Source organism: Brachyistius frenatus, unplaced genomic scaffold, assembly GCF_029030835.1.
Source record: "Brachyistius frenatus isolate BFR_SWC_R1_liver_20210118 unplaced genomic scaffold, ASM2903083v1 Contig_19, whole genome shotgun sequence".
NCBI lineage: Eukaryota > Metazoa > Chordata > Actinopteri > Embiotocidae > Brachyistius > Brachyistius frenatus.
The window spans coordinates 2,822,887-2,845,302 of record NW_027210618.1 but is presented as its reverse complement, the minus strand read 5'-3'; the positions used below and the strand labels follow the sequence as shown (position 1 = coordinate 2,845,302).

The 22,416-nt window shown below is 39.4% G+C and overlaps 1 protein-coding gene across 1 annotated transcript; it reads right to left on the bottom strand.

Annotated features, from left to right (window-relative positions):
• Positions 1 to 471: 471 nt before the first annotated feature.
• slc6a13 (solute carrier family 6 member 13) lies at positions 472 to 19,171 on the bottom strand. The gene is made up of 15 exons (XM_069695301.1): positions 18,975 to 19,171; positions 14,872 to 15,081; positions 13,199 to 13,333; positions 12,104 to 12,244; positions 10,405 to 10,486; positions 9,955 to 10,087; positions 9,594 to 9,728; positions 5,422 to 5,525; positions 5,052 to 5,176; positions 4,414 to 4,526; positions 4,049 to 4,186; positions 3,546 to 3,648; positions 3,098 to 3,198; positions 2,715 to 2,885; positions 472 to 1,815 (listed from the first exon to the last, which is right to left on the bottom strand). Exons 1-15 carry the CDS (start codon positions 18,979 to 18,981, stop codon positions 1,651 to 1,653), a joined length of 1,863 nt encoding a protein of 620 aa, XP_069551402.1. The 5' UTR covers positions 18,982 to 19,171; the 3' UTR covers positions 472 to 1,650.
• Between the last annotated feature and the right edge of the window lie 3,245 nt (positions 19,172 to 22,416).

Genomic DNA, 22,416 nt, shown 5'->3' with positions numbered 1-22,416 from the left:
TTAATTAATTTAATAATATACTAAAGAAGCAATTGAATAAATGACTAACTATTGATGGACTGCGGCATCAACATTACTACATTGTGTATGCTGCAATTACGCTAACTTGATAATATACTTGCTACCAAATCAAATACCAATCAAATACTTTTTTATGGGCAATAAGAGATCAATTATACTCTCAATTAATTACACTTCAACTGCACAAGATAACAAAAATATTGCATTTTGCTGTTGAAACCTACTACCATGATGCTTTAAATGCAAAATGATGTAAAACATGTTTTTTTTTTTACACACACGGTAACATCCCTAAATAGTTAACATGAATGTTACATGGTAGTAAATGAGGTATCATATACATATATACTAAACTTTAGAGTTTTTTCTTTTTTATCTGTTTCATTTAGGATTATTCATGTACTGAATAATGGATGTCACACACAATATAAAAACATTATCCAATAGAAATATGTTTCACATTCTGGTATTTTTAATGAGTCATAAAAATGGTTTTAAAATTATATATCTAAAAGTGTTCTCTATCAGTAATCAATGATCATATATTCTAAAGAAACACAGGCAAGTTCATTATAATACAGCAGAAAGGGAGGTGACAAGTGAGATGTGCTTTTTGGAATGAAACCCTTTAGCAGGCTCGTGCTGCTATCTAAGAGGCACAACTGTCTCCTTCTGGCACTTTACGTTTTAATTTCATACAATTCAGTGCATTAAACATAAGGCAAAACAGACTACATGAAAAGCATGTCAATAATCAAAAGACTGGGAACAAAATACCTGTAAAATATCCATGGAGTTCTGCAAAGCCCAGTGAAGGAGAAAAAAAATATACATTGAATCAATGAATACATCGACAACACTTTGAAATAAAAACAGCACAGCCTAACTGAGTCCAGTTGTGGTCAATTCAGCTACATGCACATTTTAAATTCAATTTTTGCATTGTCAATAGGTGTTTATTAGTAATGTTTTATAGAAAAGTGTTTTATTAGAAAATGGAAGATCCTGAGAGGACAGCTCTCTACTGGAAACCTAAAAAAAAAAGGAAGCTGTCACCATGATAGAACTGAATACTCTGCATTTTAATTCTACTGTAACACAAACTGATATTTATTGAAGTTAACTTTTACTATCTGTGCACTCATGTGACACCTCCTGTCCTCCATCTGCTGCAAACAGCTGGTAGAATCAAGATGCAATGTCATGTCAGACTAACTCAACATTAGAGATGTCCATAACAGAAGAACATGCTTCCTTAGAAAGCAGACACTATCAAATGTAAATTCTTCGCCACTGTATGACAACAGCAGACACAATTTAAAATGTACACCTGACTCTGCCACTGGCAAATAAGATGTTTAAACATACTCTCCAAAAATCTGATGTAAATCTTTAAGTAAGGATGCTGTTGCCGCCATAAGTTTTGTTGAAGGCACCATATAAAGGGAGAAAGTTCCAGCAGCATGAAGGCAGTTACAGCTAAAGTGACTCTTAAAGTCTGCATCTGCGCCTGTTTCACCACCTTGTCTGGTGAGGTATTGCAGAGAGAGCTGTGATGGGGGCCAGAGTTCCAAAACTGAGTAGTGACCTTTGACCCCCTACAAGACTCCAATTACAACCCCCAAGTCTCTAGCAATGAGACTCCTTTTCATCCACAGGGAAGTAGCCGTCCTTGGTAGGAGGTGCTTTCTGCTGGAGGCTCTCGCCGTCTGCTGCGAAGACGGCCAGCAGCCTCTTCTGTTCCTGCTTCGTCTTCGGTAAGTCAGTGGAAGGAGTGGTCAAGATGGCAAGGCGCTGCGAATGGAAAAATCATAAAAAACTTGTTATGGCAATGATATAATTTGTAAGTGTGGAGTGCTGCTCGGGTGGGCTCGTGGTTGTCCCTCTGGTGCTCTTCAGTTTGAGGATCAAACAGTTCTTCAAGTCTTCAACTCGATGATATAATGTTTGAGAAATGGATGACTATTTATTTTAAAAAGGAGAGATTTGAAATATAGGAGCTGACATTAGTGGATTTTGTCTAATTAAGGCTGTAATCAGAGACTGAAGATGAGCAGTGCGATACATTACTGAAGAGATGCAGACAAGAAATTAGAGAAGAGAGAGGGTTATGACAGGCAAATATTTGTCAAATTTCTGAAATACAAGGGCACAAGAATGCCTCTCTTCTAATTATTTTGTAGACAGTTTAAGATAACCGCAGTATTTAGGCTGCATTCAAAATGAATGGGTACTTCAATTACAACAATGTGTAACTTCCTTACTAAATGAATTGATTCATTGTTGGACCACTGGTGGGAAATTAAAAAGGTGCAAACACAAACATAACATATTAAGGTTCTGATAAAGACGATATAGATAATAAAATGGCAAACATTTGCTTCTTTGTTACTGAACCAAATGGTAAAGTTGTGGGTGTGAAACCAAAATAATGAGCTGAAAGATGCTAAAACCCTTTCAAGGTAAAGCTGAGGAGAACTGCTGAGTCTGGGGATGTAGGATCATCACTACAACCAACCCTATGAACATATTTAAGTGATCATATTACATATGAATGAAAGCAGTTTTAAAACAAATCTTTGCCATATTCTCGACTGCTTTCTTTTCTTGGTTCATTCCTCTGAAATTACAAAGGTCGTGCCTGTTTTTTATCTGCATAGAAAAAAATGACAGTTTTTAGGTTTGAGACTTACTTCTTTCAGTGTTCCTGGAGTGGAGTACAGTTTCACTGCCACCCAGACAGGGATACAAAGCATGGAGGACAGAGCCAAGATCCAGCCAATCCCATTCCCCCACCATGGATATACATATTCATTGTTGTACTTCAGAGGTGAGTACTTGATCAAGGCGAAGGCAAAAGTTCCCTGATAAAGAGACAAAGAAAGTTAATCAATGTTTCTGTGTGGACAAATGTACATGATGCTACAAACATGATAGGCTTTATTTTACTATTTTACTATTTGTAGTCAAATAGAAGCTTGGACAGTGAAATGTATTTTCAGTGTTGGCCAGCAGAGGATGCTCTTCTGTCAGGAAGTGTAAAAGCATACATATTGAAAAGGAATGGAAAACCCACAAAGCACGTTGCAGGGGTGAAGAACAGCCAGCAGTATTTGATGACAGGGCTGGGGCGATAGCCAATCATATCCTCTATGTTGTCATAGAAACGATCAGCACCTGTGGACAGAGGGATGATGGAAACACAGCGGAGACTTGCATGAATATCTAACAATCATCTGTGTGAAGATTCACTCTGTTTAAAGAAAAACATCACATTAATACTCTTCATGAATAAATCAAATTAATGATTGGTACCTCGATAACAATTTTTTTTGTCGTTGTTGTTAATGTTCTATGTTGCTCAAACAGTTGATTTCTTACAATTTATTTCATTCATTTGAAATATAAAATAAACATTCAAATGCTCCCCTCACTCTATGCCTTTCATTTTTAGGGACTGGCTGTCTGAGCAGTTAGAATAAAGCCTTTTAAATGGGCACAAATAGTCTTACAAACAGACTCACCATAAATCCAAGCAATACAAACAGTCTCAAAAATAGCCACAAAAAGCAGACACATCCCACTGGCTGCATAGTAGTCAAAGAGCTGGAAGACGTACATTCCTCCCTGTGGGGACAGACAGGTTTAAATTCACAACAATATCAGTGGAACAAAAGAAAAGAAAAACTGCATGCTGTAAAATATCGAAGAAAGTTGCGAGACTGTATCATTTTCAAGCCACTTAACCAGTTTGTACTTAGATACATAGTGTTACGCTGCAAATTTGTGTCTATGCATGTATGATTTGTACCAAATGGCTCGACATGAAAATATGTTATACATATTGACTTGCTGTCAAAGACCCCCCCCCCCCCCAAGTCATAATTGCAGTTACACATGTATCATCCATTTGCTCAATATCACCTTGAAAACAATTTTTTGAATGGGTGTTCTCAAATATGATCATATGGTTATTATGTAATGATATTTTGTGCAGTTACTCTGAAGTGAGGTTACTGAGACTGACCTCTGTCAGCATGATGAGCCCCAAGAGGAAGGATACCACAGCTATCCCCAGGATGAGGAGCTCCCTGCGGTTTTTACGGCGGAAGGTAGAGGGATACATGTCCACCATGGCTGTCACCAGGCTCTCCACACACACAAACTAACCAGGAAGGAAACAAGAAGTAATCATTATTTGTATATATGTGTGTATGTATACACATATGCATAGATGACCTATTGAAAATGTACCAAACAACAAGAAAAAATAGCAGAACAGTTCTGTTTCTGTCAGTAATTACAACAAAATTGCACGTCTATATGACTACTGTTAGAATAATCCATTTTGTGTGTTCTTGTGTGTGTGTGTTTAGTGCATGTTGGTCTCACCTGACTGTCCAGTCCCAAAAAGACAATCATAATGAAGAAGCAGCAGGCCCACAGAGGTGAAAAAGGCATCATAGTCACAGCACGAGGATAAGCTATGAAAGCCAAACCTGGACCTACGATACCCAGAGACCCCATTCAAGTTATAAATCTTGGTCGTTCTTTTGAAGATTTCACATATTTTGATAATATCTTGGAATACTAACTCGTGAAATCCCTGGAATTTAGAAAGTTGACATTTAGCTAAATATGTTTTGTTCAACATTTCAGTGACCTTGACACAATGACCAAAGATGAAAAAAATACTCGAGAAACTTTTATGGTTTCAATCCAAGAAGACAAAATGTGTTAGTAATTATTATTATATTTTGGGCAAAATAAGTTTTTAAACGTCTTAAATCACAGAGGCCATTCAGAACCTGTAGAAAAGCTTTCAATTTAGCCAAGAATTGACTATTAATATAATTGTGCAATTTTTGACTCTGGTATCCCACAAAGCTTAGGTGCTTTTAAGACAAAGTTTGGCAGAGTAAAAACAGAATAATTGAGCTAAAATAAAGCAGCAGATACAGAAGCTCTTTTGAACATATTCTTTCTCCCCAATGATAATGTGGTGGCCCGTCTTCAGAAAAACTACAAACCAGATTCCGCCACTTCTGAGATGGACACGTTTTGCTCATAGGACATGAAGCCCAGGATGGAGAAGATGGCAAAGCCTGCAATAAAACTGGTACCACTGTTCAGGAAGCAGAGGGACAGGCAATCTCTGGAAACAACACACACAGGGGGGAATAATTAGGAGCTGCATGTGGTGATGGGCTAAAGACATCGTGTGCTCAACACTTTCTGGGCAAGAGATTTGATTAACTTCATCTAAAAATAGAAGACTGATTATTCTGGTGATGGTAAAAATGAAAAACAACTGTTTGAACATTATGCATATTCAAGAAGAGAGAGGTAAGGTTTGACAGGTAATCATAATACCAACTGCATTATCATCTCAGCCCTTACCTGTAGCAGTTGTTGTTATATTTATTGTAGCTTCCCAAGGCAGTGAGGCAGCCCAGGCAGATGGCGTATGAGAAGAAGATCTGAGTTCCAGCATCCATCCACACCTTAAGGACAGAAAGGAAACAAAATGGTCAAAGGGGGGAATTTAAAATACACTTTTAACTAAATGTTTCTTTCTGAGAAATGCATTCGCACAGACTGTATTCAATACAAAGCAAAAAGCCTCCCAGTTTCTCTGTTACCAGCTTCCTATATAACTGAGCTGAGGGTTTTCAGAACTATTTCAGCCCTCACATACAGAATAATTAGGGTATAATTTCTAAACAGAATCATCAGCTGGTCATTATGACAAATGTGAAGCATAACCAGCTTTCTGTCAGCTTTCTACAGATATGACAGAAAGAATCTTGCATTTTGTGGCTGCAAATCTAACTGTGAAACACATCTGACTGCACACAGGGACAAAATGTGTTGTGAATCGGCAGTCTGAAATGCTGAAACAAGACCTGATGAATCTGTTGAACAAAGTCACCTCTCTGAATGCTGAGGTGTTAATCTGTTGTCCTCTACCAAACTGAGAGATTCAGCTGATTGTTGCCACTGAACACATGGCTTTCAACTATATACACATACTGTCTATTCAGCGCACTTCATTAACAACTTCATTTTTCTCTGGATCAGCAGAAAAGGCAGTTGGACTCTGATTTAACAAGTCAGGAGTAAAACTGTTCACCCCCCCCAAACTCCATCAAGGTCACTCTCCTCTCCAGGTTCCCCATCCTTTTACGTGAAAACTAGCTTCATCAAGCCACTCTTAAAAAATAATAATCTGGACACATTAATAAAGACCAATTATTGGTCTGTGCCAAATCTTCTGTTGTGTAAAATTATATATAAAAAGGTTTTTTTTAACATCTGAACAACTTTTTAGTGCAAAACAGGTGTTTTGGTGTCTTCCAGTTAATTATTATTATTATTTTTTTTCACTTTATTAATCCCCGAGGGGAAATTTCTTTGCTACAGCAGGGGGGCTCTCAGGGGGGAGATGCTGCAGCAGGCTGCCACTAGCGCGGCGCCAGGTAACCTGACCTGAGGTGCATGTTTTTGGATGATGGGAGGAAGCCAGAGAACCCGGAGAGAACCCACGCAAGCACAGGGAGAACATGCAAACTCCGCACAGAAAGGCCCAGGACCAGATTCGAACCTTTTTGCTGTGAGGCGACAATGCTAACCACTGCACCACCGTGCCATCCTTACCATCAAAGCTGCTCTTGTTAAGGCCTTGAAGTCCACTTAAACACAGACCAGGGAGAACTCTGTGTCTATATTTACATGTGTGAACAGATAAAAATGTCATGCAGATTTCCCCAAAGCTTCATTCTTGTATTCTACATCTACTCACTCCTATGAGCTAAGATTATGTAAAACAACAAAATATATTTTCAGATTTATTCAAATGACACTCAAATGTACATCACCATATATCCAGGACACCATGATCCCATGTGATCGCTGAGTAACTGTATTGAAACAAATCAATGACTGGATGAGATAAAGCTGAAGTTGTATTTGTTTTTGGAGACAAGTAGGACGACGAAAAGTCAACCCTCAGTTTAAAGTTAAAAGCCTCAAACCAAGCTTGGAGTAGTCATGGACTCAGACTTAAATTCTGATATCCACATTGAGACAATTACAAAATCAACCAATTATAACCTTAAAATATCAAAGATTAAAGGATTTATGTCTCAGCAGGATCTGATTAAACTTCATCTTCAGTCACCTCAAAGACTTTGAGTCCTCACCAAGACTAACAAAGTGGGTCATGTTTGTCTAGTTCTCAGATCTGTACACTGGCCTCCTGTCTGTCAAAAAAAATATTTCAAAATGCTGCTATGTTATGAAGCACTAAATGCTTTATGGTCAAAATACATTTCTGATCTGCTATTGCATTATTAACTATCCAGACACCTCAGGGCGTCTGGGACAGGTGTGCTTTATGTCCCTAGAATCAAAACTAAACATGTGGAAGCAGCTTTTAGTTTTTTTTATGCAGAACTGCTGACCTGCTGCAACTCTTAGTTCTTTTTAATCAAGTCTGCAGACTTTTCAGTTTCCCATTGCCTCTTATTAAATCAAATAATTACTTATTTCATACCCTACACTGCAACTTTTACTCTTGTATTTCTTTTTTTATTATTATTATTCTCTATTTAACTCACTTTTCTATGTAATGCTTTTTTGTCTTTTGTCTTATGTTGTTTTTAATTTTGTCTTGATGCCGTTGATTTTTGTTTTTTTATGTAAAGCATTTTTAATTTCTTTGTTGTTGATGTGGTATAAACTTGCTTTAGCTTACATTATTTTGGTCTATATGCTTACAGTTGATTAATGCTAATACAAGCAGATGTGTTGCTAACATCCTTAGAGAGCTCACTCTACTCTGCTGTCAAAATGGATCCCAAACCCACAAAAAAGGACCCACAACAACAAGGAACATCTCATCAACGATATGACTGAACTGAACATATTGAAAAACAGAATCTAACTCCAATGCATCTATCATATCCCAAAACTCCTGACCCCGAATCTCAGCCTCTCACCCTTACCAGTCTGACATCACCCGCCCAACAAAGCCTATTATCCATCTCCACCCTCTAAGGCGTAAAGTGGAGCCCTCTTTGAGCACTCACTCGCACTTCAAAATTCAAATTAGGACTTTCTTTCTTCTTGCAATTCTGGTAAAGTAGTCTGGGAGCACTGGGGCATGTTTTAGAAAGTTGGCATCCAAGACTGAGGATCTGATTGACTGGAGGTCCAACCAACAGCACAAGCTCTGGACACAACATTACACAAAGGCAGGTATTCCCAAGGCATCAACCCCACCAGCCTCGCTTGTCTTGGCCTGCACATGTGGGGCTTGTATTCATCCCCATGGGCCCTGAGAGGGAATGAAAGGGGGGCCCTCTTTTGCATTTTCATGCCGGTTGCAATCTAACAACAAGGAAAGACGAAATTTTAAAAGTCACTGTTACCACCACTACTCCCAATCCACTCTCTTCCATTTATTAAAAGGGCTTAAAGCAATTTATTGTTATGTTAGTGCAAAAGCAGAAAGTAATGTGACAGGATTCATGTAATAGCTGCATATGGTGAACTGCTTATTTACTCATCTAGGACATAGAAAGAGCTACATCCCTTTTTAGTCGTGAATAACACCTGAGAAAATACTCTTTTTTTGCTGTTAAATATTCCACAGGTCAGTTTTTTTTTTTTTTTTTACGTCTGTCTGTCATTTAATGCTGAGCAGGTTCACGTACAGTGGTGTTTTAGAACCTCGTGATCATAGTGTACAGCATGAAGCTTAATGTGTCAGTGTTGACATTTTGAGGGCAGTGAGTGAACAAAAAAGTAAGATTGTGGCCTAAAAAACAACAAACTTTGCCAAATCACATCGAAGTAATTTTAGTTGAACTTAAACCAAATCTCTGCCAAAAAGGCAGCAGATTAGAAGTACTAATGCGGGTAACTTCAGTTCATTGACAGTGTCAATTTTCTTAGCAATCAAATTCAGAAAAGATGTAACAAAACTTTTAAGCAGCTGATAAAATATTGTGAAATGTGTTGCATTTGATTTAACTGCCAAAATGATCCACCTTACCTGAAACCAAAATTGATCAGGGCAGTTCAATGCAACTTCCTCCACATAGTCTTGGGCTTATCTGATTTAACCTTTAGGTCACTGGTCAGCATATGCAACTCTACATATCGCTGCTGCCAGAATTATATTCAACAACTCTTTTGCTAAGCTAACAAATTATATCAGTTAATGTCTTTGTGAAAAAAAAAGCAAACAAATGGTATAAATTATAAACCAGGGAGGACAGTTTAGTTTAATATGACCTGAAACACTTTTAGTGACTCCAAAATCTTAAAAATTACTGTCAGTTTTGGTGAGTATGAGCACATTATTATGGATGTGTTAAATTTATCTGTAGGGCTAGATTTTTAGATAGTGCTATGCCAGGTTGTACCCATATTGCTATCAATTGCTAAGCAAAGCATTGAAAGTCCGACAGATGCAAAGCCATGAGGTTTTTTTAAGTTGTATCTGCATGTTTGACAATTTGTGTTTGTGGCTGTACACTTGAGACCAAGTGCATGTTTTAACCTACTTGTGGGTCAGATAGCCGTCCCAGGTCAGGGTACAGGTAGAAGTGGATTCCCCTGGAGGCTCCTGGCAGGGTGACCCCTCTGATCAGTAGGATCAGCAGCATAACATAAGGGAAGGTGGCTGTGAAGTAAACCACCTGCAGGGAAACAACATCACTTCCGCATCAGATTTATTTAGTATGTTCAATTTCTGGCAGAGTTTTAAAAAGTGTTGGTCAAATAAAAAAGATAAGATCTTAAACATCTTTGGTAGTATTTAGTGCTACAAGTCTCAAAAGACTTTGTATACAGTGCTGCACATTCAGACTGATATGCAGATCATTTTTTCATATTAAATATTTCACTGTTGAGGGAAAGTTTCACCTTGCCAGTGGATTTGACTCCCTTCCAGATGCAGAAGTAACAGATGACCCATGCAATGGCGAGACAGATAACCAAATCCGAGTTCAGAGAGCCGATATGGTCAATACCTGAGGAGATTCTCAGCACTCTGCGCCTGGAGTGCACACGCATACACAGGACAAACATTAGAAAGGTTTTATCTTGACTTAAGGGCATGACAATGTGTTCATGCTCACAACTTTTCTAAAATATAATTTTGTCAATGCTCTCATGAGCTAATAAGAGTCACATTCAAAAGTTTACCTAGTAAAACTAAAGAACTTTGAAACTTGTGGTAAAAGTTGTAACATAAGTTGTATCTAGGCCAACAATAGTACAATTTTAAAACAGGCAAAAACATCTTTTAAGATTTGTTGAATTTGTTGCCATGTAAGGCCATTTGAGGACATGGCCAGACAAAACGGCACTTACTCCCAGAACTCAATGACAGGAGAGGTGGCATTCTCATGGTGATTGATGGAGCTATTCCCCCTCTGAAATGCCATACAGGAATCTTGAATGAAGGATAGACAAAAGGACATTCAATGCTGTGAAGAAATCCAAGCTTTCTCTGAGGTTTCCAAGTTACACACAGGAAGGAGAAACAATGCTACCACTGAGGCAAAGGAGTGAAGGGGTGCAGGCACATTCACTCCCTCAAAATAAAAAAATAAATAAAAACATAAATCAATTGAAATGATAAAGGGAACACCAGAAAACATTATGTTTGTAACATAAAATTAGGTATCAACAACACTAAAAGCCTTGCAAGTATTTTGAGGCTGAATATTGCTGTGAGCATGAAGGCTACATGCTAACATGCTGATGTTTAGCAGGTAAGATGTTCAGCTGGAAATGATGCAATGTTCGAGGAATGTCTTCGATGGGATTTTTGTTTTGTTTGTCTGTTTGTTTGTTGTTCCTTCCCAATCAATATCATGGCGTGAAAAGCATGAAATAGTCATGCCTATCCACGACAGCAAGACGTGAGGTAGCCACGCTTAGTCCTGTCTAGGCGTGACAGTCCAGGAGGTGACAAAGTTATTCTTAAGTTGTTGTTTTTTTCTCCTAAACTGAACCATGTTTTCTTTTCTAACTCCAACCGTGTGTTTCTGCTCATATTGTTGTTTTCCTGTAAATCACATGGTTCAAACCTTGCAGCAAGTTCCATTTTCCTTGAAATAGACGTGCGTCTACTACAGGAAAACGTGGAACTTCCACGCCTGCACATCGTCCATCCACTCTCACGCTGGCTATCTCACGTTTTGCTGTAGTGGACGGGCGTGTCAATTTCAGACTTTGCCGTGATACCAGGTTGTCGTCAGAATGTTCCTCTTAAAGGTAGGATAATGTTCTCTCCGAACATTTTCATTTTCAAGACATTTTAAGAATGTTATCCCACAAAACATTTGTGTAATGTTTTTAAAGTATGTTATTCCACTCTAAAATAATAACATTCTGGGAAAGAATACAATCAACTTGATAGTGAAAGCATTTCAAGAATTAAAGCATAATCATCTGGCAATGTTGGGAAAAATACAGTATTTTAGGACTCCATCCATCCATCCATCCATCCATCCATCCATCCATCCATCCATCCATCAATCAATCCATGTCAAGATGGAGACCTAGCAACACTTGATAAACGAGTACCCGACACAGCACCGTGCAAAATGTAGATGTTGATTGTTATCCATCATCTCATTATGCAGGCATCTGATTAGCCCCTGAGACATCTTGCAGTATATAGGCATAACATGGTGAGCCCTGATCTCAACAACAGAACACAAACTGGGATTACATGTAGAGACAGAACACTGGAACAGAATAAATCCACAGAAGAACTGAGGCACGTTCCTCAAGATGCTCGAAACAATACCTGCCAATTATGTAAAAAACAAAGAAAAAAATGAAAGTGTAACTCAGTGGTGCTGGTTTTTAAAGACAAATTGTGTTTACACCAAATATTGATTGTATTTAGTTGTATCTGTTCACTGCACTTGGGGTGAAAATATTCTTGAAAAAATATTTTTGAAAGCATTTTCAATCTTCGGTCAGTGTCTAGATATTTTCTCAGTGCTGTATCTGTAGCAGACGTACACAGCTTTTGGGGTAGTGCGTTGTGTCTCACCTGTGTTCCACGTGTTGTTGCAGGACGCCCAGGGCAGATTCCAGGTGAAGGAGTTGGACAGAAAGAAGATTGCCCAGGCGAGCACAACAATGTAGTAGACGTTCAGCAGACCAACAATCACCTGAGTGGCATAACCCAATCCTGGAACATAAAAACATCACATGTATGGTACTGTAAAGTCCAACTCTAATTATTACTTTGAAAATGAATAGTTTGATTGGGGGTTTGAGCCCCATTGTCCACAGTCAACTGATAACAAAGCCATGTGACTAAATATTTGAGTATATGTGACTATTTACTTCCACAGATTTTATGGAGCTGTACTCTTCTTGCAGGTTATTGCTCGTCACACACTGTCACAAAAGCAGCTTGAAAGACATTAAACAGCACAACTGGAAATGTATTATTATTGGTTAGTTTTCAACAGCAGACTGCGAACACTGAAATGAGATTTAATTCTACTGATGATGGCTTCAGACGGAAGCAATCACTGCATCTCAAGTGATGCACAGAGATGAAAATTCTACAATAAAATCCTGTTTCAAAAGATGATTGCAACCCTGATAGGACTCTTCCCCAGCTGTCATGCTCTGTAGGTTATGATTATGGCTGATTACAGACTTATTAGAAAGCAGCTGAATGCTGAAAGCCTTGTAGAAAATGAACATTAGCCAGACTTGGTTGCTTTCCAACCAGTCAGCTACGTCCACAAGTCTCCCACATCTGAGCGGGATTCATACTGGATTGACACACACAAAGTCACACGTATACTGCACATGCTAATTCACATCACACTGACAAGAATAAAAGAATATAATGTCCATAAACACATTACATGGTACGGACATGTTTCACTTGTTTTCATACATTTTTCCCCCTTTCATTTAATGTATTCTGTGTGATGCACACGCAGCTGATTGTTACATAATACCATGCTTTCTGTTATCTAATAGATCATACTGAGGATGGATGTTCCCCCAAACATACATTTTTACAAAGCATCTTAATTATGTCAGAGAAGTGATGCGTTGGATCCACTTACAGTGCGTTTAACATCAATAAACATCCATTAAGTCACCTTTCTTCAGAAAATACCTTCAAACAATGGACAGACTTTCCTCCAGCAGGTGATCCCTCCCTCACTGGTGAACTGACCGAGAGCCGTCTCCAGGAAAAAGACCGGGATCCCACAAGCAAACAGGAAGATGAGGTATGGTATAAAAAAGGCTCCTGAGTAAGAACAGGTTAAAGGAAGAAAAAAAAAAAAATCACAAAGACACATTCAACATGCCTTCAAGTAATGAAGGACAGTAGGGACTAGTGTATCATCTTTCAATTGATTCAGACATATATAGTGCAAGGTGGCTTGAAGTGAAAATGTCTTTCTTTTCCCCTTTTCTTTCATAAATATATAAAACTTAAAACTAACCTATTCACAAATTCAAAACACTGTACTGAGATTTTATTGTTTACCTGTTTTAGTGTTTGTCAATGAGGTCATGTTTTATTTTGAAAAAGCCCAAATCTCCAAGTCTCCTTGGAATAGATAGAAAATATATTGAACTAGATTTTGCAGTTTGTTTGTTTGTCTGGTTCTCAGCAGGATTACAGAAAAACTACTGACCTAATTGTCATGAAACTGGGTGGAAGGGTGTAACTTGGGCCAAGAAAGAACACGTACAATTTTGGCGCAGATCCAAATTTCAGGGTGTTTCTGCTAATTATTTTTCACTTTTGATTAACAATGCTAGATTGGGCATTTGTCCTACTGAATGCCATACATCCTAAAATCCAGTAGAGGATAGTAGAGTTCAATAGTGAAAAAACATTCTGGAAATATGATGACTCCAGATCAAAATCCAGATTCACGGGAACCAGTAATCCTCTGGGACACACATTTACATCCTCAAACTTAAGCAGTTATTATGGAGCACTCAGGGATAGTAGTTTCATGGGGAAAAACTGGAAGTTGTAAATTGTAATATAAAATTACATTTGACTCAAGTAAAAGTTTCTGCTTATGAACATACAGTTTTCTGTAACAACTGTTTTGATAACAAGCTTTAATGTTCACAATGTTATTTCAACCTTCTGGTGTTTACAATTGTATGTTAAGTATGTAAAATGTACATGATGAATAAACAGCTGGAATGTGAGGCTTCAGCTACACACTAGTGTATTTTTGCCATTACTCTACAGTTGCACATGTGCATAAAAGATTTGCTACCCATTGGCCTTGGCGGAGGTCAGAGCTCTCCGAGTGCCCTTCTACTTTATAATAATCTCCTCTCAGATTAATTTAGTACCTGCAAAATTGCTTTGCGACAAAAATAAGAAATTCCCAGATTTTTAATTTTTTTATTTTAAGATACAGTTTTGATCATTTTTTTTTCTTCCACTTTTTGGATAGACAGAGTGAGAAAGAAGGGAATGACATGTAGTAAATGGTCTAACTGGCCAGGACTCAAACTGGCGACTCTCTGCTCAGAGCTCCAATGCCCACGTGGTATGTGCCCCAACTACTGGCTATTGGGTCACCCTAGAACAATGTAAGACTTATTCAACGCCACAATTTGTGCAGTGTGATAGTGTTGCCAGTGCAAAAGGGAGGAAAGGTGGTGAAAAAGCCCACTACACCTATGCATCTAACCAAATGTCTGTTTCTAGTCGCAAACACTCCATCAGACCCTGACGTGGTTGACTAAATGCTGAAACTCATGCTTTTGTGTTAAACAGGCACCAAGATGACAGGGATTTCCAGCACTCACCTCCTCCATTCTTGTAACAAAGGTAAGGGAAACGCCAAACATTCCCCAGGCCAATAATTTCTCCAGCCACTGACAGGACAAACTCGATCTTGTTGCCCCACTGACCCCTTTCAATCAACTTCTCCTCCGTACTGGGCACAATGTCCAGAGACCTGCTGTGGCCATTGGAAGGTTCCAATTTGGACATGTTCTCCACATCTCCTGGGTGTCCTAGGAGTTACAGTGGAAAGAGTGCAAGAGACAAAGCAAAAATTAGATAGAAGAAACTGTGCAAAATCCATTTTGCTTCACCTGGGTGTGACTAAGCATCTGGTCAAGACCTGCTTCGTTGAACCTGCTCATACGTGCATACATTTCATGCTGTGGCAACTTTATATGATACTGGGCTGCAAAATTCATCTGAGAATTAACAAATCATTATATAGAATGTTTGCCCTGCTGTTTTCACAACGTTTTAGTAAATTCAAACAAATCTGGAAGAAATTACAAAACTGGGTATAGAATCAAATTTCCATGACAGATGACAGCATGTTTTTACTGGTTGGATTTACCATCCAAAATTTGGGGGGATTCATTCAGGAAGCCTAAAGTGCATCCAATAAAAGGCCATCATATAAATTGAATTTGCAGAACTCAGAACTTTAAGGCACCCATTCATGGAGAGTTCCCATGTGCCAAATGTTTATGTTTACATGAGCTATTATTCATGTCATCCCCTTTTTCTGAGTTGGATGAGGTCAGTAATGGTTTGGGGTTACGTGACAACCACATTTGAAGTTGGTCAAGTCCTCAGCCAGACCCCGTTTTTGGGGCCACTGCAGCTGAAAGAATTTCTCTCTGTGGAGGAAACAGACAGCCCACTGACTGTGCTCACTCCTGTCAGGTTGCATTAACGGGCTTCTCAGCGGTCCTTCTGTTACCCTCTCTCCTCTCTCTGGATGACATTGTGAACACTGCTGTGGTCCAGATTCAAACAAATTGGTCATCAGTCTGCAGGAAACATGCTCACACTGATTCAGTTACCAGAACACAGCAATAATTCTTTCCTTCCTCTGTTTTTTAACACATCCACACAAACACAAAAACACAACTTACATGTTGTATGACCAGGTCTCATGGGACTAATGCAGCTGCCTATTATCTAAGTGTACTTCTGTAAACAACACAGGATATAGCTATCCCATTTCATGTGATATATTGTGTGAAGCCACCTTTAGGAATGTGCTCTTACTGGCAAAGGCCAAAGGTGGAGCACAACCGTGACTTTGTATGTGCTGTGTGCAAGGGTTGAAGGCTGGACTCTGTTTTGGAGCCAAATTGCAGTAAAAATAGAGCTCCTTGTTTTCTGAAGGTACTCTTGGTGGGAATGAAGGCTTAGTGCTAACAAAAGCAGAGTAGCCCCTCTCCTTTGTGCTGGCAAATTAGAATCCTTACTGGACTTGCAGCCAAATCACAGTTTACCTCACTTTTTTCACAGTTTGTCTGTGGACCACATGCCTTACTTCAAAAGACATGAGACTAAAAGTTATCATTATTTATACTGACATATTCTGGCAAAGACAAAAGGTCTTCAAACACATTTTTACACTGGACCTCAGAAAAGAGGCACCCTGTGAGAAAATAAGCCAAGACTGGGAATGACCTCATTGAGGCACAGTGGAGCTTTATCCCAGGAAACAGCACCGGCATCGAGTCTTTTTGAAATGCAATGGACTGACTGACTGTCTGAGTGAGTGACTGACAGACTGACCTACTGAAAGACTGGCTAACTAACTGAAGGATTGGCAGACTTTGTGGTCCTTAAAGGAATAGTTTGATGATACGATGAATACAGATCATTTGATGAATACCACCCACATGTCTGCTAAAGCCAGCAACCGGGTTAGCTATGCTTTGCTTCAAGAATGTAAACAGTGAGGCGAAACAGGCGGCGTGGTGCCGTCCAAAGGCAAAATAATGCACCTGTCTGGACTCATTAGTGGTAGCCTGGCAACATCACGGTGACAAGACTGCAGGAAGTTTCCTCACCCAGAAATAATCATAACACTCGTAAAATTTAAACTTTTAGTTAGACTAAACAAACAAGAAATAATGAAGTAGTGACCATTAGTGGTGGACATACATTTTCAATACTGGACGCTGCCAGGCCAGCTGCTGAACTGTCCACTCTCACAATCTATCCACATATGGTATCGATCTTCTCACTTAACTCTCAGCAATTTCCCAAAATACTGAACTATTCCTTTCAGTGTCACCAGTATGTCACAATCACAGTGACCTTGGGTAAAGTAAATAATCACTTTAGGTCTCCACCAACTCATGACTTTTTGGCTGCTAAATGTTCCAAAGTGCTAATCGCCAACTTTAGCTGTGTACTGAGCAGCGCAGGACATGTGGAGTACCATGATGTTTGCTGCAGCTGGAAACAAGGATGTTGAACTAAGAGAGTGAACCAAAACAGTAAAGATATGGCAGAACAAAAAGCTGAGGACAATAGTAGAAGATGTATTCAGATCGTTTGGTTAAGTAAAAGTACCAATATAGCAGTGTAAAAATACTCCATTACAAGTAAAAGTCCTGCATGAAGAATCCTAAGTAAAAGAACATAGATATTAGCAGCAAAATGTAGTTAAATTGTCAAAGTAAAAGTACTAGTTTGGTCCCTCTGACTGATATAATATCATTAGGTTATTAATACTGAAGCATCTGTGTGTAAGCGGCATGTTATTGTTGCAGCTGCTGAAGGTGGAGTAGTTTAAATTACTTTATATGCAGTTTTAAACACAGGGACAACAGATAAATCTGAGGGGTAGTCAGATGATTACTAAGTTCTGATCCACAAATCTGAAAAAAAACATTTTGGACTTTTTATCTTTCATTCTTTTCTTGAGATATTGGATCATTTAAACATTTATTGAAAGGAAACCATGTGAGAAGTTTAGAGGGAAAAATCACTAATGGAGCTGTAAACAACTCAGGCATCTGAAATGTGACCTCCCATGCCACACACCGCCTTATGTAAGATGTCAGAAGCCAAAGGGGTTGGAAACCGCTGGTTTAATCTTTAACATTGAGATGTATTTAAAGATGTCAAATGACAAAATTTACCTCTGAAAAGTTGTGAAATGAAAGTATAAAGTTTCCTCAAATGAAAATACTCAAGTACAGTAAAAATATTTAATATAAAGTACAAAATGTATACATTGTTATTTTCCACAACTGGCTGAAGGTGAACTGCAGTCGGGTGATAATTCTCCATGGGTTCACCAAAGCGACTCCTATTCACATGTAATCAGTCATGTTTTCTCTTGTCTTTTCCTTCTGATATGACTGTTAGGGTGATAGATACCATTAGTCAGGTAGTGAGTACATTGTAAAGATTTACAGAATGCAGCCTGTGACGTTGAATATGAATTGACAGAAGTATAGATGGAAGTAAATGATAAATCTTCTAGATGCAAAAAAAAAAAAAGATGCAAAGTGAAAGCAATGGTATGAATTGGAAATTTAAACAGAGAAAATAAGTGATTTCTTTTGCATTTTTTTGTCCTGTTGAAGTTAAATGATTTTCTTCCCTGTTAATAACGTTCTAATACTGAGTGTCACAATTAAAATTTTGACCATTTGATGCGATTATGCAAAATAAGCGATACTGCTTAAAGTAGTTATTGATTGAAAATGAACTGCAATCTGCAAAAGCACATTTCATCATGTGATCTGCTTTCTGCCAACTGAACAAACAGATTATCAACACAGAATGAACTGAGCTGCATCAAAATTTGCAGAGTAAAACAATACATTTTTTGAAAGCCAATTTTTAAATCACATATGTGCAGTTTCTGCACTTGAGCATGATGGTTAATATAGCAGGTGAAGGGCAAAAGGAAGAAAAATGCTTGGCAGAAATCTTAAAAATAAATTGAATATGTAAGAGATCATTTTAAGCAGCAGCTTTCACTGAGCTCTGCTGACAATGAATAAATAATCAAATCAGATTTGAAAATGATGAATGTTTACATTATATCTCATAAATAGCAATAAACTCACTGATTATCTGTGAGTCAAGAAAAACATCACATACTTGAATAATCAGAGGCACTCACCTTTCATATTGTACTACAATGACAGTTTCCACAGGAGAGTGGGGCATCAAATACAGGCCTGCTGCCGTTTCAGGTTTCACCATGTAACATGGAGGGGGGAGATCTGAGGAACTGAAAACTTAGTTGCAGCCGACAGTGAGATTTTCCCTCTGCTTTGCCTCTCTCTGGAGACACCCCCACCCCCTTCATCCAGTTCCATTCAGACACCCCTACACACAAATGCACTCACTCACTCCCCACAGCACACTAGTCTGTTCTGTCTCAGCATGGTGTGCTGATTGCGTAACCTTTTGACACACACATTCTCCATGGGCTTTTTCAGACAGCAGCCAGAAAGTATGGAGAAGAGGCTGAGACTGAGGTGGACTTTCAGATTGTGTGTCATGGCCATGAAAACATTCACATGGGTATTGACATGATATATTACTGAGGCTGGCCTCAAAAAGCTTTAAGGGAACCAAAATCATTCACAACCACATTCATCACTTCTGCTTCATAAAGCCTGTTGTACAACTGTAATAAAGGCCAACACAATAGACCATGTTTTAGACAAAATATGTTGTCAGGTTGTCTGCATGTTCATTCATCCCATTCTCAGCAACGCCTTGCTAGAATTCCTTAAAATTTGGCACAAACATCCACTTGGTACCAAGAATGATCTGATTAGATTTTGACTTCACAAAACACGTTTGTGGCCATAACTCCACAACATTCATATTGGAGGCATTGTCTGCTGCATATTAAAACTGCAAGCAGTGATATGCGGGCCCTGGCACGGTGCGCGTCGGGGATCCGGCTGTCCGGGGTCGCCGGCTCCTGGACATGCAATGCGCAAAGAACCGCATATCCCCGCTTGCAGTTAAAAATATATATATATATCACGTTTCCTGTCTCCAGCAGGGGGCACTACGACTACGAGCGAATATTACCATAGAGGTGTCTTCACGGCGGGACTGTTATCAAAGATGTAATGTTTGAGGAAGATCGGAATATGTACAGAAAAGTTACAGTCACTTGTAGTTTCATGGTGAGACGCTCAAAACGTGCACACCGATCGAAAACAAAATCATGATGCCGAGAGACTTTTTTGTACATCTCGATGTGATACACGTGTCCAACGAATTTGGTGCACGTAGGTGAAACTAGGTGCCAGGGTTGCAGTTTAGGGGGCGTTAGCGAGTCGTTTGGCCAATCCCACTGACCATTAAGTCAACTAAACAGGAAGTCTGCCATTTTGAATTTAGTCGCCATTTTGGCCGATTTGCACATGTTGTACTTTAACGAACTCCTCCTAGGGATTTTGTCAGACCGACTTGAAATTGAGTCAGTTCACTCTTAACATGTTTGGAATTAAAAGTTGTTAAAATAATTCGTTTTTGTCGATGGGTGTGCCCGTGGCGTGATGGCCATTTTGAGCGTCTCGCCATGAAACTACAAATTGCTGTAAATCTTATGTACATGGACCGACCTTCTCCAAACATTACAGGTATGGTAACAGTCCAGCCCTGAAGACACCTGTGTGGTAATATTCACTCATAGTCATAGCGCCCCCTGGTGGCAACTGTAAATGACACTTTTCATACTTTCACATGCTACATCGAGCTGGTTGATCACATGAACCTGAAGTCAGGTCAGAATAGCCTTCAGGCATTGATGATGATATATTGAGAAGTTCATGCGACTTTATCAAAGGACTTCGTGTTGGCGATGCGGAAAAGTTTGATGTTTCGACGTGACACAGGAAGTTGATGTTTAAGGTCAAAGGATGCCTGAAATGAAACCTCATGAAACGTGGCACATACATCCGGCGTGGTGAGACAATACATCTGATGTGTTTTGTGAGTGGACGGGGCCAAATGGCTGGCTAGCGCCCCCTAAACAGATGCCCAGGCAGCTACATTTACCTACATGTACAAAATTTGGTGGACATGTGTATCACACCGAGATGTACAAAAATGTCCAATGCACCATTAAGTCAACTCAACATGAAGTCGGCCATTTTGAATTTAGTTGCCATTTTTGGCAATTCACACATTTTGTACTTTAACGAACTCCTCCAACAGATTTTGTTGGACTGACTTGAAATTGAGTCAGTTCACTCTTAACATGTTTGGAATTAAAAGTTATCAAAATAATACATTTTTGTCAATTGGTGTGCCCGTGGCTTGGCGGCCAAAAAATGAGCCAAAAGTCATGCTCACTCAAAAAATGTCGTTCAAAAAATTACTTATGATTTTCTTTTAAAGTCATGACAAAGGGGGATCAAACCCCAAAACCTTTTAGTTTGTTCACCACCCATTTTGAGGCTCTGATGATGACTTCCATGGTCATTGTAAAAGCCAAGGGTGAAATTGTGCAGCCTGCCATAATGCCTACCTCCAAGCGTTGCCATGTTGTACTGAAGTCAGCTGTAGCGAAGCACAGTTGCAGGTCTTGGAAATGGCTTTGACCAGTGTGGTGATGGGCTCTGGTACACAGAAGTTGCAGGATTCCCAGAGGAGTTCATGGGGAACTGAGCCAAACATGTTTGCCAGGTCAAGGAATGTAACATGGAGGTCTCTTTTGTCCTTCTAAGCTGCTTGGATCTGGTGCCAAATCATGCTTGTATGCTCTAAGCAACCAGAGAATCCTGTTATTCCTGCTTTCTGTACATATGTATCATATGTATGTACTTGTTTCTTTCCAGGTAAGTGGACTGCCTCTGTGATATTAAGCGCTCCTCTCCTTAGTTATAGATAATGTCGCCCATCCTTTCTAGCTTTCCAGTTGTAGTGCCCACTTGCTGCTCCAAAATTTTTGATAGGTCATTGTTGATGGTTTCCTACTCTCTCTTTTCAACACCTTTGGGCCACTTGACACAAGGTTTGTGCCCCTTGATCTTTTTCTCCATTGGAGGTCTCTGTGGTTGGGTGGGCCACTCCACCGGCATTTCTGCGCTTTTATTTCTTTCCCCCCCTCAGTGACAGGGTTGCTGATGCTCTGCGAACTTTAGTTTGTGTCCCGTCGCTGTGCTTCAGTCGACTGATTTGACTGGTTGCTTCGTAGGAAGTACTGGTCAATTCGAAGTCCATATCTCTGCTCTCTCAAGCACTTTTTCCTCCCTCGGTGGATCTTCAAGCCTATTGCTGATGTTACTTTCTCCCAACCACAAATGCACACCTGAAGCTTGTGTCCTGCTGCTGTTGTGGTTGTTTCATGTGCCGGTGCCCTCCTTGTCCATAGTCGTGTCCGTTCCTGGGTCTGTAAGCATGTTGTCAGTCTGTGAGCCATCTTGCGCCCCCGCTCTGCAGGCTCTAGAGTTATATTTCTTTGTTTACTTTTCGTAGCATTTAGCGGGTGTCTCCAACTAACTGAACCAGCGTTGGGAACTACTGCCATGGGTAGCTAGCTTTAGGTTGAATGGATGATGATTTGGTGGTCAAAGGTCAAGGTCAATTTGAAC

Bases quoted from the DNA above. Each gene is read 5' to 3' on its own strand.
- slc6a13 (XM_069695301.1), bottom strand. The intron at 5,526-9,593 runs GTAGGTTAAAAC...TCTGTCCTTAAG, and splicing joins GACGGCTATCTGACCCACAA to GTGTGGATGGATGCTGGAAC. The intron at 5,177-5,421 runs GTAAGGGCTGAG...TGTTGTTTCCAG, and splicing joins TATAACAACAACTGCTACAG to AGATTGCCTGTCCCTCTGCT.